Source organism: Conger conger, chromosome 14, assembly GCF_963514075.1.
Source record: "Conger conger chromosome 14, fConCon1.1, whole genome shotgun sequence".
In the NCBI taxonomy this organism is placed as follows: domain Eukaryota; kingdom Metazoa; phylum Chordata; class Actinopteri; order Anguilliformes; family Congridae; genus Conger; species Conger conger.
In genome coordinates, this window is record NC_083773.1 from 25,876,753 (window position 1) to 25,896,598 (window position 19,846).

General features: G+C 42.8%; 1 protein-coding gene across 2 annotated transcripts in view; it reads left to right on the forward strand.

The window, feature by feature from the left end:
• The window catches only part of LOC133109904 (cadherin-4-like), a 310,425-nt gene that overhangs the window by 223,843 nt on the left and 66,736 nt on the right, over nt 1–19,846 (forward strand). For both annotated transcript variants that reach the window (XM_061219646.1, XM_061219645.1), the window contains exon 4: nt 11,034–11,236. In XM_061219646.1, coding sequence (XP_061075630.1) covers nt 11,034–11,236 — 203 coding nt within the window. The remainder of the gene's footprint in view (nt 1–11,033; nt 11,237–19,846) is intronic.

Sequence of the window (19,846 nt, forward strand, 5' to 3'; positions counted from 1 at the left end):
TTTCTGCCTTGTGGGGGTGTGCTGAAAGAGCGGCCTTCCATTTAATAGCCAGCCTGCATCTTGAGTTCAACTGCTGCAGAACATTACTCATACAATATTAAAAAACCCCTCCAACATCTGTTAGAGCTCAAAGCGCAATTCTGGCCAATACCAAGGATTTCAAGTCTTTTCACAAAGGGGTGTAGGCACAGAAAGCTGAATGTAGAATTTTGCTTCTAGAATTATGATTTTTACTTTGTATTATGCATGACTTATATTTAAGCAATAACTCACTACAAGCAATGGTATATAGAAATTTTATCACAGCTAAGGGGAGGTCTTTTGGCCCAACGCACAGTGGAGGGTCGCAACCCCTGTAGCTGTGATAAATTATCTATATATCACATCCTGGAGTGAGTTATGGCTTTTATAAATCTATGAATATAGATTGATTAGATATATTGACACAATACAATGACATTTTTTTAATTAACAATTTAATTACAGGAATAATTTACATGAAAGTAGCTCCCTCATACTAGTAAGTAGTGCCAGGTGGTTGCTATGCAACGTTGGTGAACTGTAACATTGTTCTGCCAAACTCGCTAGCTAGTTAGCTTGCAAGCTACCGTGAGCAAACAAGAGTGCATGCCTTTTTGATGTTTATTAGTTCATTGCCATTGCAAGCACTGAAAACCTGTCCCACCTTAGTAGCAGCACGTTGCGTAGGTTTACTCATTTTAAAATTTGAAGAAGCATTGCTCTGCTTTCTCCAGTCCACCAAGTTTCGGTCACCTTGAAGCTCTCGCATTTCCGCCTGTTTGCAGAATCTCACTCGCAAATCGAGACCCACATCGGATCGTTTTCGATTCAGTGTGTGGCTCTGCGTCCCTGCTTGTTTGCAAACTCTGGCAACATTGTTGCAAGGTGATTGACGTATTAACAGGTTTTCATTTTGACTTGAATGGCAGCTTCACTGCGGACTGATACTTGAAATAGAACTGTAAACAGATTAGAATTAGAATGCACAGCAGTGGCCTATAGAAAATGTATCATTGCTATGAAACCAATCAGATTGCAAGATTTTATAATATGTATCGTAGGCCTTCTGGAAACAGTTGTATATAACTACCATGCTGTATGTCAGCAGACATAAAGTACCATTCCACCTGACTCTTTCCTGGTTTCATTCTAACACCATAATATGTCATCATATTATGAACTGTACTGTGACTCCATGGCTGTGATGAAGTGCAAGAGTCTTTAGCAAAAAAAAAAGTAAATGTAGTTTGTTTAAAATTACATATTATATTTGTATTACATGCAACTTATCTGTCAATATCACATACTTATACTACAATTTCCAATGTCCAAAAAAGAATTTGAGAACTGTTTATTCTCTCATTGATTCTGACACTGTTCAACCACCTGAGGTAGCTCCGTATATCACAAAGTATCACACTGTTGTAGAGTGTCTGCAGGCAATCAGAAATGATTACATTGCGATATCAGATACAAGCACATAGCCTTCAGGCAGTGGACATTTTGTTAGCTTTTCTTGCTTTCTTTGTTTAAAAAATTGTAATAAAGCAAGGTTCTCCCACTGAGACCCAATTATGTGAAGAAACGGAGAAGACAAAACATTTGTGTGCTGATAAAAAAAAACATTTGACAGGGTTAAGCAGTGTCAGCACCACCTTTGAGATGAAATTCTGAGTCATTAGTGGCATGAAGATGAGGTGTCACTGCTCTATCTCTGTATCTGAATTAATGGCCTTGTCTCCCCGAACAACAAAGTTCAGATGCAGAACCACTCCATTTTAGGAAAGCTGTCACTGCAAGACTGATGAAATAATGGTATTACCAGCAATGTCTTTTACAAAATACTCAAGTGCAGGATCTGTTTATAATCCTAATACTGAGCAGCAGAAAATGAATAGCAGATGGGAAAAATGAGCCTACATTTCGTCCAGCTGACAAAGTTAATTCAAAGCCTTGATTTGGTTATGAAAACTGAAGTACAATATAATTAATGAATTAACTAATACATCAACTAATCAACATGATGTGTCTTTAAGTGGTGTCAACAACAACAAACTGCATTTGTAGCAATTGTCTGTAGCATTTTTCTTTACAAAATTTAGCTACCCCTTAATTTTTTAAATAAGAGGTCATAAATATTACATTGCTATTTTCTTCATGAACAAATGAGGAATCTGTTCTCTAGAGCCCTCTCTGATTTTTGCTGTGAGTATTTTGTACATTTAGTTAAATGACTTCACTAGTTAGTGATGCGTAGCCCCTTAATTTGTTCATTAATGATTTGCTTGTGACTTGGAACATTGCATACTCATTATAATAATTTATTTGAACATTAATATTCATGGTTGCCGTTCCACCAGTTTCCATATGTAGTCGCATGAACTCCCTGCAACTCCCCCCAGGTCTGCCATCTGCACTCGAGTCACGTATGACCACCCAATATGTGAACTTAGACACAGTCTGATTACTCTACTGGCTGCAGAATAATAATTTAGTGCATTTTATTCAGCATTAAGTCAAAAAATGTTAAAAGGGTCATACCTTGCCTCTGGGCTGTAGTTTGGGGACCCTTCGCATAAATACTGAGTCTAAATTAGCACAGGAACCCAGTGCTCTTCCCTTGTAGGTTGGGGAATGTACTCTCTCGGTAGATGTTATTTTTTTCATCATTATGCTCGGCCATCTCTTTCTCTCTTTGTAGGAGAGGTGTATTAATCTTGGCCTCCTCTGCATTGCTTTCTTAACCCTGCCTTTGAATGGCCTCTGCCTCCATTCCGGTGCTTTCTGTCCTCTTTGTTTCCTTTTTTTAAATTGTGCAGTCAGTACATCTGCAACTCCCCCGGACTCGCCTTACCTGCCCTCATCTCTCCCAGCAATGCGTATCTACACATGTACATCTCAAAAATAAACAAAATATACAGTATAATAATGATCACAGGCAATGAATATTCCAAAAAGACAAGTAATTCCCCGGCAGCGAATGGTAGTGCCGAGCTCCACGGTTTAACAATTTAAATAATTTAAATTCAGCAAGATGGTGTTCATCCTCAGGTAGGAGATATACTAAGTGATGTTTTGATGTCTTCATCAAAGTTACAGTACGTGGGAAATCTTCTCTAGAGATTTTTAGATGCTGTAATTAATCTAGCCTGAAATGTACAAGCCAATGTTATCTGAGTTTATGAACAAAATATTCTATATTATACAGTATATTGACCAGACAATTATTACCCTGGGAATAGAGAAATGGACAGTTAAATGAAGCTGGTAAGGGGTAACTTATACCTGTCATAAAATAATTAGGTGCTTTTTGCATGTCTGTTCATGTTTTTCTTACCCACCTTCCCAGGTCTCTATTGTCAATGAACATAAGGTGGTGATGGAGGGGGTGTCTATTCCTCAGGGAACACAAATGTTCCATGTTTCAAACTGGTCAAATTAATTTGTGAGGCCCAGATTCTACAAATGAGGGCAAGGTTTACCTCAAAATCAACAAAACCAGGGGGTTAAATGTAACCCATACTCTTTCCATTGAAAGCAACAGGGTTTACATCAAATTCAACAAGTCCAGCTGGTCAAACGCTAGCCCTTCCTATTAAAATGTAATGTGTGGCAATGAAGCATACTGTATGTTGAGCTGAACTGAAATAGAGATCTGGGCTGAGTGGAGAGGAGAGCCTCCACTATTGCAGCCAAACCCACAGGGGGTCTCTGTCACGTAATGTAAGAAATAGATTGTTTTTTCTTTTTTACAGGAGGGGGGAGCAGACTGCCTGTACCCTTCAGTGCACAGAACAAAGCTTTTCAAACAAACTGCTTTCATGTGTCACTGGATTCACGGCAAGGCAATGGCGCTGTCTTTATAACTCTAAATGCATTGTAAATTATAAATAACTGTAGCTGCATACCAGTGTCAACCATTGCGCTTCTATTTTGTTTTTGCTCTCCGATTTAAAGGCGTACTACGCAGGATTTTCAGCTGTAGTCCTGTGTTTACAGTCATAGACGTGTGCTTCTCTGGCCTCAATCTTGCCCGCTCACCTCCATTTTTATATTTCACATCCACTTTACTGTTTTTACCACTTTTCCAAATGATGACTCTTTTGCTTCTTCACCTCTGTCATTGCAGTAGCTAGCTAGTTGCAAACACTCTAATCCCACCCCATAGGATACCTATGCCCCATCACACCCAGAAACATCCCCAACACATTTCGGAATAACACATACAGGTAGAGGAAAATGTGCAAAGATATTGCCAGTGCATCATAGATACCTCGTAGCATTCTTATTTTATAATATTTTCAAGATTAAAAGTTACAGTACAGTCCACATTTACTTCAGTTGTCCACACTGAAAACCATTGCTATTTTTACATAACTGTGCTTGGCAGCATTTTTGATATGCCTTTGATACGCCATATACTGTACACTTCAGTTTCTTAATTCCTCTGGCTCAGTGATTGATAATTGTTTTGCCAGAGGCAATTGGAACTGTCCAAATGAGAGTGCGTATTCTCTATTTTTTCACAACTTACAATTCTCGATTTTTGCATGCCTCTTCTGAACCCAACACTTTCATAGTTTTGCGCGCTTGAACAACACTGGGGGCCATCTTTCACCATTCAGAAGGACTAATAACAAAAACAAGCTTGCTTCCTTTTTATGTGAAGTACTCTTGCTTTGCACCATGCTTGGGAAAACAATATACTGTATGGTCTCAGTCTATGAAGGAATTAAGCTTGTTTAAAGATAAGGCTGTATTGGCAGAAGGGAACCCATTTTTAAAAACTTTACCTGCTTGACTAATGAGATGGTGAACAATTTGTTTCAACGAAAATGCAGATGAAAGTTTCTTCTCTAGAGAGCCTCTGTGGAAAGTAAGAACCGGCACTGCAGTTTCATAGAGAAATCAAACTTTTCTTTCTAAAGTTCTCTGCTTCTCTGGCTATTTCTCTCTTTCTTCAGTCTTTCTGCTGCTGCTTAGAACTGGTGCCACCGCCACTCCCCAAAAAGAAGGAATTGGTATGATTTATTAATTCACAAATCTGTCGTTCTCTGTTGTTTTTTAGCAGTAATGATAGTGGGATCATTCCATTGTGGCCGGTGAATTCAGAGTTAAACAAGTTAATCCTCTAGTTTATTTGTCTGTTTGTAACCTGTTTAGTGGCTTAGGTACAGATATTATGAGATTATTTCATTGCTGTGTGAAATATGAATCATGTGAATGTCAGGGAGCAGAGCTTATAGCCGTTTAGACCCACTGAACGTTGTGTGTAACTAGGGAGCATGAAATCCAGCTCGCTCTGCTTCTGAAATCCAGGTGGAGGTGCTAAACATCTGCCAGTTTTTTTCTGCTTTTCATTTCACTATTCTTTCTCTTTTGTTTTTAGTTTCCTGGCACTTTCTGGCTTTTATTAAATGGATTCTAGCAGCTGTATACCTGTGCCCTTGCCATTTTGGCTATGTGACTGAAGCAGAGGTCCCTGTGGGGGGTCCCAGGGCACCCCTGTGGAATGCTTCATTCTATCTAACCAGAACATTTGTGAAACATGAAGGTGATAACTCCTAAAATGCAGATGAGACCTAAATAAGTTGAACAAGACTGAAGGTTGTACGAATCCACCCAAGACTGGCTTGACAAGTCCAGCCAAAGCTGACCAAGCCTGACAGAGAAAGCTAAGCAAAACGGAATTCCTCTGACACCTATTGCATGGAGTTCTATTGAACAACATTGAACCAACTGCATAAACGTGCAAATCTCCATGCACTCATACACACACACACACACACACACACACTACCATGCTCACTGTAGATCTATCACTGAGAGACTCCACTGCTGACAAAGGAATGTTCTTTAAAAAAAAAAAAAGAAAACATCAAGCTGACCTTCGTGATTGAAGTGAATGCTGTTATTTCAGTGTCACCATGTCAAAGTCACAACTGAACCAAAATATCCTTCTGACAGTAGGGGAGAACTGTAAGGGGAAAATCCATTCACCTCTCCAATGGGGGGAGAGGTAATTTCACCTGCCTTTCATGCCGGGACATTTGCAGTTTATTGATTGGGTGGGTGGCTGTAAAGTTTCATGAAGTTCCTTTGTTTATTTGAGCACATAATGGAAAAGCAGTGGGGCCAGTAGACTTTTGGCTGCTCCTTTGTGTGTTAGCTAGTCCACATTTGGACATGGTCAGCATTGAGAAAGAGAAGGGGGGACTGATTTATTAAGCATGACAGCCAAAGCCAGGAGAGATGCAGTTGTTTGGGAGGCCTAGTTTGGAAGGGAAGAGTAGCAGGCAGCAGTACACTGTAGGTTTGGAGGAATTTCATGTACTAGGTGATCTACCAGAGGTGGTCACCTGCTTTCACTACAACAATCACTACAACAATTAACAGTCAGAAGAACTCCAACTACCAGAAGTGTCTACTACTGTATCTCTCAGAGCCTTGCATTCTTTCTTCAATACATTTCTTCTTTGCATTCTTCCACACGCTTACATTTTTCTTGAGAATCGGTCAATCAGAATGCTATGTTTATTCTCATGTATTTTTTAAACCATTTATTGACGAGCCAAGTCACCTTCCCTTATGAAAGGAAAACTGATGACAAATATGAATATGTGTAGACAAACGTGAGGATGTTAGTTTTCCTTATGTGGAATGTGTTATTGTTCTCTTTTTTTATATGTCAGAGCTGAGGGCTACAGCTTTGGAAAGACCTGTCACAGAAACCCATGGTCAATGCTCATCATGCCCCAGTGCCCAGAGAGAGGCACGAGGTCCAGGGGGCGGAGCGGGGGGGTCATGGGTGGGCGCACCTGCTGTCTTTTTTCCTGCAGGGCGCTCCGTACGACAGAGCGATCTGTGCCGGTACATGAGCAGCGCTCGGGCTTCTGAGCTCCCGCGCCCAGCCGAGCGGCATAACACAGCCCGCAGCACGCCAACAGGGGCGGGGGAATCCCGCCCAACTGCGGCCCAGCCATGGCTGAATGAACACGGCGCCTGGGAGAGGAGCGGGGGCCAGTGCCGTCCTCTCAGCCGTGTAACAGGTGGACACACGTGTACGCAGATGACCTTTGGCCTTTGTGTTGGTGTGTCAGGCCAATGCTCACAGGCTTACCATTGTTTCAAGCTGAACTGCAAAACAAGCTAACAGGGAATCTCTACTGCTGCTCTACTGTGTCCTTGCTAAATTCTCCCAACACTGGGGAAATGCTAAAAGAAACATGTTAGAACAAATATGAAAGAATCATTCACTGTATACATTATTTTGACACAGTATATATGCTCATTTTATTTGATCCTGATGACATTGGCTTGGCTTCCTGCGATTTATATTTAGGGGTTCTGCTCAAAGTTATATTCTCCTCAGTGACACTAATTTAAAAAACTAAAGCTTACACATTTGTATATAAAATAGTACATGCTGTAAGTAGCCACGTGTTCCCTGACAAGTGCTACATGCAAAGGTCCCATGCATGCAAAGGTCCCAAATACAATGTTTGCGATGCGATGTCCACAGATACTGTAAACACCACTTATTGCCAGCATTTGCAATTGTTTTGAAAAGATTACTTTTAACAAATAAATTAGTAGCTCCATGGTCTAACAACAGTTTTGAGTCTTTGGGTTGTTTTTTGAAGACAGATCTATGTTGCCACAGAAAAAACCGTGTGTGGAGCCGGCCTGATCCATGGCTCAAAATTTTTACCTGGTTTGCTGATAAGTGCTCACATCCTGACTAAAGAATGTCTTGAGAATGTTCTGCTGGAGTTGGCTGATGTGTTTAAACTGTTGTTAAACTCCATTCCGACTTGCATCACACCCTCTGTACAGCTCTGTCTCACTCTCCTCTACTCTCCCAGCCTCCTCACTCTCCTCACTGCAAACACAACAATCCTGCCAGGCACCGTTCTGTCCTCTTCCTCCTTCTCTCAGGCAGACGCTGACCAGCACACCTTCAAACTTTGCCTGCCTTTCTTTTCAGCTGCATCCCAGCAGGAACAACCCTAAAGTAACATCGCCTAAGTGCCTCTGGGAGACCTGACGGAATTGGAATAAATTGCCACCCAGGGGACACCCTGCCTTTAGGATAGCGGGGTCCTGTTAGCCCTGCAGGACAAACACAGTGCCTGTGTGTAATGTGCCAGACTGTGCTCTAACTGCCCTTTTCTGCTTGTTGCTGACTTGGAGTCAAATTCACATAAATTTCATCGAGACGATCGTGTGATTTTTGTTTTTTACTTGTTTTTTTGGATGATATTCAGTGATGCATCTGCTGAGTGATTCACCATTGCTGTTACTATTTTACTGTGGTATGGCACGACCGGATATGCTGTACCGTATGCAACAAACTAAAAATAATATTCTTATATATACGGTAGCCAAAAGGAGTCAAAATCGTGTGTGTGTGTGTGTGTGTGTGTGTGTGTGGATGTGGGTGAAGGGGGGGGGCTCTCTCTTGGACAGGTGATTAGAGTTGACTATAAGGAGTCGGGTTGTGTTTATGCCAGGCGACAAAATGCTGCTGTTCTTGTTCCCACATTTCAAATTTTATCAACATACCCTTTTTTTCCTGTTAAATTGCTGTTTTTGAAATGTTCAGCTGTGACTCACTCTGAAACGGAGGTGCTATGTGTGTGATGTGTGAAAATAATGTCGGTGCCATACTGAAGGAGCAGAGGGCATGTGATCTTTCTGTGACTTTTTTTCACAGCAGTTTGGATGAGTCCAGCAGGGAGTTAGAGTTAAAGGTGTTTTATCTGAGTTGATTGTATAATGGAAGTTCTGCTGCTGTGTAGTTTAAAGAGCTGGATTCATTACACTTTCCTTATGTTGACAACACCTGTAGTTGAGTCATTGGGCTCTAGGCACATAGTAAGGGATTCATCTCTATCTCTGCGTGGCTGCAAGATTGTTCAGGTGTAGATTTGCATAAGATTAATTTGCACATCATAGCCACAAGTGCAATTGAAGTAGTGCATTATGTTTTATAATTTAGCTGAAAGAAACCTTTGAAACCAAAACGTAGATGCTTTAGAAAGTTTTTTGTTTGTAAGAAAAACAAACAAAAAAGCACTCTTTAAAAGAGTGATTTGAGTGGCTTTTGAGAAACATCTGATCATCAAAGTCAAGTTAATTTTTCCCCTTTGAAGATCATACCCTGTATATTATTAAATCAAAATGAATTGTTATTGTTTTGTAATATAACCTCACCTCTGGCATCTTTTTGAAGGCGTCCTGCATTAAATAGCGCACAAAACGGTGTGTCAGTCAGCTGCTCACCTCACATCACCCCCCAGGTGCTCAGGAGACCTGGGAGGGAAGAGCGCGTGTGATTTAGGCCCTGTGGCTCTGATAGGATGTATCTCCAGACACTTGTCACATGACCCCAGCCAGCTCAGGATACCGATATTACTGCTTCATATCCTCCTCTGTGCGGCTGTCTGCCTGTTCTGTACCTCCATGTTCTCCAATGTGCTGTTCGAGGGGGGCCTATGGGGATCTGCGTTGGAGTTCTGGAGGGTCATCAACAAAAAATATTTTAAAAATCTGTATTTAGTCTGTAGTTTTTGATAATACTGTGATCGTTCTGAAAAGAAAGACTTGCACACTCACTATATGCTCCAAAAAACAAATAACATGATTTATTGAGCCATGATTGTTTTATTTGTTTTTGAGCCTATAGTGAGTATGTGAGTCTTTTCCTCTCAGACTTTCAATTGTTCTTCTGACCCAGCACCTTGCTTTTTTGGTGTACACTTTCTTTCTGTCTTATACACTACTGTGATTAGTACAATAATTGTGAGATGTCTTTTTCATGTCCATGGTACAGTATAATGACATTCCAATTAGACTGTGCATGTATGTTAATGAAATCTCCATTGCATTGCTACCTGTGTTTTGCATAAGGGTGTCCAGTGGCATGATGGCCATCAGCATGCGTGCTGATTTAAGGGGATCCTGAGAGGAGAGGTCCTGGAGCTCTGGCTGCACTAAATTTTGTATCAAAGACATTGTATCTTTAGTGGGTAGTCTTGGTACATCCATGCATAATGGTCATTCACTGTTCTGTTCTATAGGATATATTTTACTTTGTGAAGCTGTAAAAATAATTTTTACTTTTAATTTTTATGAGTCGGAGAAATGCCTTTGGAAATTGATTTAATTTCATTTCCGCTCAGTTATTATCTTCAAGTTAGTTTTTTAATTTGAAGCAGTATAATGAGCCTGACTGTTTGAATTCGAGCTTCACATTGTCCAACCTTGGGAGTTCTCCATGATACCACCAGCTTGGGCCATCGTCATTATCTGCCAAATACCGAAACCAGGAAAAGTAGAAAAAGAAAGTGTGGAAACAAACTCGTACTTTCTCTGGTTTCATTACCTCTCAGCTGGAAGTCGTCCCCGCAGTCCTCAGAAAGAGTGCTATTCGTGTCCATTTAGAAACAGACTGACGTGTTTAGAGGCGACTGAAAGTAATACGCGCTGTGCGCGGCTGTGAAGCTAGCCTGCGCGCTCTGAGCGGTGGGGGGAGAGCCGCGAGGTGGGCCTCAGCCTCACGTCTCCACCGGAGCAGCATCAAGGAGAGGCTGACGTGCACCCCGTCTCCCCCGAGTGTCTGTTGTGTTTTGGTGGGAGGTATTCCTCTGGTGTCACTCAGGCTCTCAGACACTAGCGCGTAACACTTTGATAGCTGGCCTATTTATGGAAGAGCAGCCCTTTATAGCTATGAACTGAAGGTGTGACGTGCCCATGGATACTGTGGACGCACCATACCTGCATACACGTTTGCAGCTCCTGAATGAAGCAGTGATAGTGTGCATGTCGCCTGGTGTTCAGGACATCATGCACTCACACAGACAATTAAAGGGTCTTCTTTGGTCTTTCAAGAGGCTCCATCCCCACTATAAGTGAACTTATGCAGAAATTGTGTGCAGTATAACTGTGTCTTTGTATGTGGTACGTACACTCCTGTTCGACACGCTCCTGATCTCTGACCTCCTCTGCAGTGGTGTTTGAAGAGTGCCGGGATGGCAAGGCGGTGGAGTTTGGGAGCCATGACCCCAGCTTCAGCGTGCGGACCGAGGGGTCCAGCCGGAAGGAACAGGGCGAGTTCCCGGGGAGCGGAAGGAGAGCTCCGGACACACCCGTCTGGGAGAACACCCTCAAGCTGGCCTTGGTGGAACACACCCCCTCTCCACCTGTCACTCAGGTAGGAACACCCTTCCTGCCTCGCCCACACTCCAGAAAATACTGTCACAGATCCTCAAGCAGGAGTACCTGAAGAACAAAAGAACATCTTTTAAAATATGGATGAACTAAGTGAGCATCATTCCAGAGGCTCACAAGAGGAGTACACTAAAATCTGGTTATTTGTCAGTATTCATTTGCTTAGCAGACACCTCATTCCACAGATGATGTGTTGGGATTGGGTTTTGTAACCAGGCATAATTACAAGGCTGTTGACACTGGAGGTGAGACTCATGATGTGAATCATTATGACCCAGGTATGTGTGTTTAGTAATTACAGAGCCAGGCTGCAGCAGCCTACGCAGCTACCCACAGAATTACAATAAATGCCATTGATTGTATAATCAAATGTTCCTTTCTGCCTTAAAAGTTTTTTTAAAAAAGCTTTGGTTTGTCATATGTTAATGTGTTCCAGAGAGAAGTTCAATAATGCAGCTAGAATAAAGCCTGCTTATTTTGTCCTTTATTATTCCAATGTTTTATACATTAAAAAAAACCGACATAGATGGGTTCCATTTGATTGATTTAATACAGTAGCTGCTATCCACTCTGCAATATTTTTCTTTTGATTACTGCACTTCACTAGTTACCTGGTTTATTATGTTAACATAGGCTCCCTATTTTGTCAAAGTGTCTGTACCAGGCTTGGTGGTAATAGAGTAGTTTTGTGGTAATAGAGTGTTGTAAAGTAGTTTTCCGGTCACTGAGCAAAGCCTAACTCTGGGCAAAGACTCAAGTCTGAAAGACCTATGACCAAAATCTTCTGTATCTTTGTCCTCTGTGAATTCTCAAATTTGGTAACTACAGTAACTGGAGTGCGGGGATGTGCGCTCTGAGAGAAAGAGGCGGGAAAGTCCCGTCCGCCTGTCCCAAGGACACTGAGCAGTGTCCCCTCACATTAAAAGTGACCCAGAAATGACAACATGGCAGCCGTGCAGGGGCTCTGGGGAGCGGTTACAGTGGCTTTAAAAAGACCCCACATGATCACTGCTGTAAAATACCCTCTGCAAACAGCTCAGAGACTCAGAGTCCTTTCCTCTGTTCTACTTTAAGCCATCAGCGATCCTTATGCAGTTCCACCGACACAGTTCTGGATCTACTGCTTGTGTTTGGTGTTATTTATCTGAAACCATTTCACAGCCATCATCCTGATTTTGTAACTTTATGCACATGGAACAGCAGCACGGATTGAACTTTGCCGCAGTAGTGAGAACTATTTTATTTGTCCTCAGGGAAATCACTTGCTTGAAAGAAATCTCCAGCAGCAGTTGTTTGTGGATATAGCTAGATAAGAGAAAAACATACTGTACTTCAGGGGATTGCTATTTAAATCTAGCAAAGCAAACGGGTAAATGGCAAGTAGGTTTCTTACCACAGCTACTGGAAGGGAAACTAAAATTCTTTACAGGGTATTACATGTTATTTACTACAACGGGGAAAACACATTAAAAGGAAGTAACTGAGATAAATTACATTACATTACATTATTGGCATTTGGCAGACGCTCTTATCCAGAGCGACGTACAACAAAGTCAAAATAAGCGATGCATAGATAATAGTTCCACCGTTAACTTTTTCACATGAAAATAAAGCGATGCATAGATAATAGTTACACCGTTAACTTTTTCACATGAAGGAATTTAATATACTCACCAAGCACTTTATTAGGTAGTTATTAGACTTCTTTTTTAGACTTCTACTGCTGTGGTTATGTTCCTGTTTTCTGTCTGTTAGTTTATCATTGTTTATTATCATTATTCTTGCAATTTATTATTTTTCATATTCATGTCTGGTGTTCTGTTTGTATTCATTAGTCTTTGCACTCGTCTTCCCCTGTGATGTCTGAGTCTGAATGTTTACAAGCCCAGTCACTCCCCTGTCTGCGTGCCCCAGTATTCGGGTGTTTACGGTAGTTCCGGGGTTCAACCTTCCTTACAATCTTGCATTCCTTACTTCCTACTTTCTCTCCAGTTCATGTTTGTACATAGCACTAATATACTAATTCCAACTAACATAGAATTTGTACAGTACTAAATATACTAACACACTAATATGTTCGTCAAACTAACAAACTAACATTCACTAGTTTTGTGTATTTGTAATTTAAATCACTTAACTAACTTACTAACGCATCTCCAGTTTCAATTCTGTTCTGTAACTCCGCCTCCCTATTCTATCACTGATTACTTGCTTAGTTTCAGCGAAGTATTCGCACCTGTCTCTCCATATCTCTGCATCTCGTGATTCTGTGCACTTGTCTACTCCCTAGTCCGGAGCCGTTTGTATTACATGTGTGTCTTTGTGAATCCAGTCCGCATTTTCGTTTCCCCCTCATTATTGTGCTATTACCCTGTCATGTGTCTCACCTGATGTTTATTTGTTAGACCGCCCTCACTCCCATGCCCCGCCTAGTTTGTCTCATTCCCCTGTGTATTTATATCTGTCCTTTTCAGTTGTGCCTTGCTAGTTCATCTTGTCCTGTTTTTTGAGTCCCAAGCTCTTCCTCACCCTTGTTCAGCCCCCTTATTCCTGAGCCTTGTTTTCCCGAGCCCTTGTTTATGGTTGGATTTTGTGTGTTTGACCCCTGCCTGATTTTTGGACTCTTCTGTTGGATCTGCTTTTGTACTTTTGCCTGTAGACTGACCCCCTGGTTTTTGATCTTTTGCCTGTTTGTGATTACGCTCTGTCTGCCCCTTCATCTGCTTGTAAACCTGCCATTTTCCACACCCCTGTGTCTGCCTCTGTCCTCCCCGCCGTGACAGCTGTAGCCTATCCACTTGGAGTTATGATGCATTGTGTGCTCTGAGATGCTGTTCTGCATACCACTATTGTAATGTGTGGTTATTTGCATTACTGTCACCTTCCTGTCAGCTTTGACCAGTCTGGCCGTTCTCCTCTGACCTGTCTCATTAACAAAGCGTTTCTGTCTGCAGAAATGCTGCTCACTGGATGAAAGAAAAATGAATAAGTATGTGTAATAATGTCAAAATGTTCCTAATAAAGTGCTTGGTGAGTGTATGTTGGTCTTTTGAATTTTCTCCCTTTCAAATTTCTAGGAATTGACTAAACCACGCGTGAATGTTTATATTATATGTAGTGAACTACACATAACACTCATACAATACTCTGAGATATGTCATCAAACGTTTCTATTCATGTACGTTTTGAGCATGGATTAAAAAAAGGTATTTTGAAATAAAGAAAAGATCGGGCTGGTCATCAACACTCAATAAATGACTGTGTAGCGGAACATACCTCAGGTCAGAGATAGTAGAGTTATAAAGAGTACAAAGAGCTAAATTACTCCTTAATGTGAATAGTGTTTAGTTTTAATTTACCTCTCTTGGCTGCATAATTTGGCTTGGGCCCCATATAACAAGATTAAAAGAATCTGGGTATAGAGTTTAAAGAATGTCGAGGGGGGAAAAAAGTGTGAAAATGAAAAAGGCTTGGCTCTGCACAGTCAGATTATAAGGTATGATCGTGCAACTGGGACTAAGAATTATTTCCCCATAAAGCCACACTGGATCTCGCCGCAGTCTGGAGACAGTGGAGCAGAAAACAGATGCTGCTGGAGTGGTCACGTCAGCCGCGCCTCATTTCCACATCTGACAGGCGAGCGTTTGGGGAAGGAGTGTGCGAGCCGCTGACGGCGGTGTGGATGTTGTGCGTCTCTTCACCGCATGCCTTGCGCGGAGAGTGAGAGCCTTTGACGGGAATCCCATGGAGATGATAAAGAGCGCTGTAAAGATATATCATTATTAATGGGTGGGATTGTGACAATCAGCCTGTAATTTTATGAGACAGACAGGCCTGGGGTTGAGATGTGTTATGTTAGAAGGGATCTAATTTGTGCTTCCGAGCTTTTTCTCCATTTACAGCTGCGTTCAACACACACTGTCCTAACGCGTGTGTGTGCATGTGTGCGTATGTATGTGCCCGTATGTGGGTGCATTTTTGAACACTGTATTTAGCCATTCATCTGTGAATCAGAGCAGCTTGTAGCTGTATTCCATGTACTTGGATATTTACATAAGAAAAGTTCTGTGCTTTGGTCAAGGGTACAAAGACTGTGCCACACCTGGGAATTAAACTAGCACACTCCAAGGTTGAAGCCCAGTTGCTGCCTGTGTGTGTGTGTGTGTGTGCGCACATGTGCTTGCGCCTGTTTGTGTATGTACATGTGCTTATGCGCGTTTGGGTGTGTGGGTGTGTGTGTGTTTGTGTGTGTGTATGTGTGTTTGTATGTGTGTGTGTGTGTGTGTGTGTCTGTATGTGTGTGTGTGTGTGTTTGTTTGTATGTGTGTTTGTGGCAGAAACACTTTGTTAATGAGAGGTCAGAGGAGAATGGCAAGAGTCAAAGCTGACAGGAAATTGTCAATAACGCAAATCACCACACATTACACAACGGTGTTATGCAGAAGAGCATCTCTGAACACACAACGCATCAAACCTATAAGTCGATAAAGGTTAAATAACTAATAAAGTGCTTACTGAGTGTATATGAGCATGTGTTTATGTGTGTGTGTGTGTGTGTGTGTATATCTGTGTCTTTGTGCCTGTGTGCGTGCATGTGTGTGTGTTTGTATGTATGTATGTGTGGGTGTCTGTGTTTGTGTGTGTGCGTGCGTGTGTGTGCAAGTGCATACTGTAAGAGTTGATGAAGTGCAAACATAGGTACAGTGGTGGCAGATTCCATTATTTATTTACTAAAGTTATGGCGTTGCGCAGGTAGAGCTCTAAAAATACCCTGGGCTGGTTTCACACAGCTCCCGCTGCGAGGGGGAGTTTTATCACACCCTGGCGCTTCATAGACTCACACTGGGAACGTTTTTATGAGCGTTTGTGAATTCCGCTTATATCTTCCCGAGCGGTGCATTAAACCGCTAAGGGACCTGCTCAGCACCGCCGCAAAACAGGCGCATCAGGGCCAGGTCGCTCGCTGCCTCAGAGATTATCCCAGACACCATGGAGTGAGGCAGCCATACAGGCACAAATACCGTATGCCGACTCTTCTGCGCAGCTGATACCTGCGATCCATCTCTCTTAAGAGAGCCAGGAAGCCAGGCTGCGGATTGGCTGTGATATGAAGCGGCCTGCGATCAAAACCCAAACTTACTGAGGCAGGATGGACTCTCTTTCCCCTCTCTCTCTCTCTCTCTCTCTCTCACACCGTTTCTCACAGCTCCTCCCAGTCTGAGCTGTACAGTAAGAGGGTTTGTGAAAGTATTACATGACCCACAGCACTGTTACCCATCATCCTCTGGGATCAGAAAGGTCCTAATTGGCTATACCAAACCAGCCTTTTCATTTAACTCTCATTTGTAGGACTGTAGAACAAAAGTACAATAACCAATAATGACAAACACGAAAACACCATGACAGGGTTTTTTTGTGAAGTAGCTGTTCTGTACTTCCAGCCCTTCTGTAGTCAGGCACAGGATGTTTATTTCAAAGTTAAGGCAGTTCAAGCTGAAGAAATATTTGTTGGATTTCACAATGTCGGCTCTTGAAGACCAATGTGTAATATACAGTATACTCTTGAGGAAAGAAGGGAAATGAAAAAGTGTTATTTTGAAGAAAGCTCAACATAGCATCAGATTTAAATGTAACAAATCTAAACTTTTTCTGTGAACTTATGTGTGGCAATGGAATGGAGCCAAGGAATCTTGTTCCCCTGAAATGTGTCTGATGGACGGTAGTAATGTGGTACAAAAATGTGCCAGAATATAAGGAACCAAACACAATATGATGTCTGATTACGGACATGGCTAATGGGCTGTTCGGTGCCATTTCCTGAATGGTAATGTCCAGATGTGTGTGGAGCCACAGGCTGGCTGATATCAAAGGGCCGGGGGCAGGGAGGGGCACGGCGCCAGCTGGCTCCTCTGAGCGACGCCCGAGTGGGGGCTGGAGGCGGGCGTTAGCGTCGCCCTGGCTAACTCCAGGACGCGATGATGTGAGGGGAGGCTGACAGCGCAGGAGACTGGCCTGTCTGTTGATGTCGCCCAGCTCCCAACACAAAGCATATGCTGCCTGCGCTTCAACGTTAGCGGTGTGACGATGAGGAGATAGTATCGGTGAATGCGGTTTTCGTTCCAGCTTGGCAGCGAGTTCCAAGCGATATCCCGTCATTCCGGCCAGCGACTCCTTTTCCCGTGCCGCTGCTATCGTTGCTAGTCCAAGGGCTAACCTGCGCAGAGATGATGTGGAATGCAGATTACTTGGATGAAAGTGAATAAGGGAGATATGTGAGTGGAGATAAGGGCCAAACGTACGGCTTCAGGTAAATTGACCGTGCTGTAGAAGGCCATAGCCCCAGGGCGATACCAGCTCCCCACTGTCTCATTAATGCTGCCTGCCCCCAGGGGAACAGAATCCTGTGCCTCCGTAGGTGCTTTGAGCAAGCCGAGCATGATTTTATCCTGAATAAATCCCGCCACTGCATCCTCACATCTTCCCCGGCCCCCCTCTCTAAGATGTATTAGATCTCCTATCAGAATTGCAGCTTGCCAGCCCTTGTACTTTAACTCGCTGTTGTAATCCGGATCCACAGAAAGGCGCATCTGCTGAGGTGGGGTTGGTAGCTGTTGGCTCCCCCATGCTGATAAGCCCTGCCAGTGTTGCTGGGTCAGCTCGCGTGCGTATTGGCTGGCTGTCGGCACCCGCTGACATTACATCGCTGATCCAGTGCAGTCTTGGCAGTAGGGCACCCCAGGGTGGAAGGAAGAGTGACTATGCCAAATGAAATGGACTGGGACCGAGAACTACTTCGCAAACCACAACACACTTCTTCCTTCTTTGGGCATAATGCCATGGAAATGCCTTTGGCTGAAGGAACCATATTTTACATTAGAATAAATCTCTGATTCTCAGCAGTCCTTTGTAGCCATAGTTACTGCTTGAGATTAAGGAAGGTTATTTTTTTTTTTCCAGAGACACAAATACACACACACATACATACACATATATTTGCATTCAAATACACACTGTACACAGTACCTATGCATCTCCCTTTTGCACACTCACATACACAGCTACACACACACACACACACATGCACACATACACCCACATGCATCCAAATAATAAGAACGTACACGATTGCTTCTGAAAGCGGGTTCACACTGAGAGCACAGTGAAATGCATGAGGTGGCTTGGTGTACGTTGTCTCTTTGATGTCCCATGTGGTCAATAGCGGCCCTCCTGGGGCTCTCCCCCACCCTCCCTTCTCAAAAACACTTTGATTGATGATTAAACTAGTTTCTTTCAACATACATCTACAGAAGGACTATCTTAGTATGTTTTTTTCTCCTGTGGCAACATTGATTGTGCCCTTACTGCGGAACTTTCCGGGCATCTTGCAAGGGTCTTTGAAGGACGTTCACAGGAATGAGCAGGGGTTGGAAGGGAAGGTTTAAGCCAGCCTGGGTTCCTCAGATTACCACAGTATTGGTTCCTTGCAACAACAAACCAAGTTCCCACATGGTATATGTTGTTTTCAGTGAGCGATATGCCTCTTGTCCTATCAGTGCTGACACTAACACTCCTGTTGTACTGTGTGGACCGTGAGTGGTAAAAGAGTCACTGGCTCCCCTGTGAGTGCATCAGAGGCCTTTGTGTGCCTCAGCCAGAGTGGCCATTTCCAGTCTTTTTCATACCAAATTGGGCCGCTTTTAGACTTTGTTGCAGGTAGAAAATTACTTTACTGGGAATTGCATTTTTTATTTTTGTTTTGGCCTATTTAACAAGGGTGCAGTTGCGGTGAAGGCAAGCTCTCTTGGACAGTGAGCCAGCCAGCACAGTTAAGAGGAGCAGTTGTATGCGATAGATGAGAGTACTTTCACCACTAGCCCCACCCCCCCATCACAATCTCAACATATACCCACCCCCCCCCCCCACCCAACTCTGGTCCTTAAAGCACTTTTGTGTGGGTTCTCAATGTCGCTTGGGCTGGAATTCTTATCCAGACCTGGCCTCAGCTGCAGTGCCTTGTGAATGGATAAAGATTTGTGAGAGGCAGAGAAAGGGGGGCAGGGACAATCAAATCACAGCTTGTACACGGTGTTACTTATCTCTTGCATGAAGTTACAGTTGATGCTCAGTGGATTTATTCACTCCTTTTTTCATCTCATACAGCTGCATTTTATTATTGGAGGATTCTGTGACCTTCCACATTTATTGTGCATTTAACCATTGGTATATTATACAGCTCTCTATAGATGGAACTCCTAGCTGGATGGTTCCTCACCAGGCTTGTCAGGATATTTGGGCTGAAAGCAGTGTGTGTGCACTGAAACCTTTGAGAGAAGTGACACTGAGCTGAACTGAGATGAACATTTTTAGCAGCCTCCTGCTGTGTGCTGATATGCTGTTCTAATTGGGCTGCGTGTTTTGCATTGAGGGAGCATGTTTGATGTGTGAAAATCCCATCAGCATGAATGCCAACAAATGAATCTATTTCACCGGGAGAGTGCTTATTTTAGTATAGGATGTATTCATTCATTTTTGAGTAGTGATTAGAATCTTTTTTTTCCCAGTCACATCTATTTAAGATTTTGCGTCAGAAAGC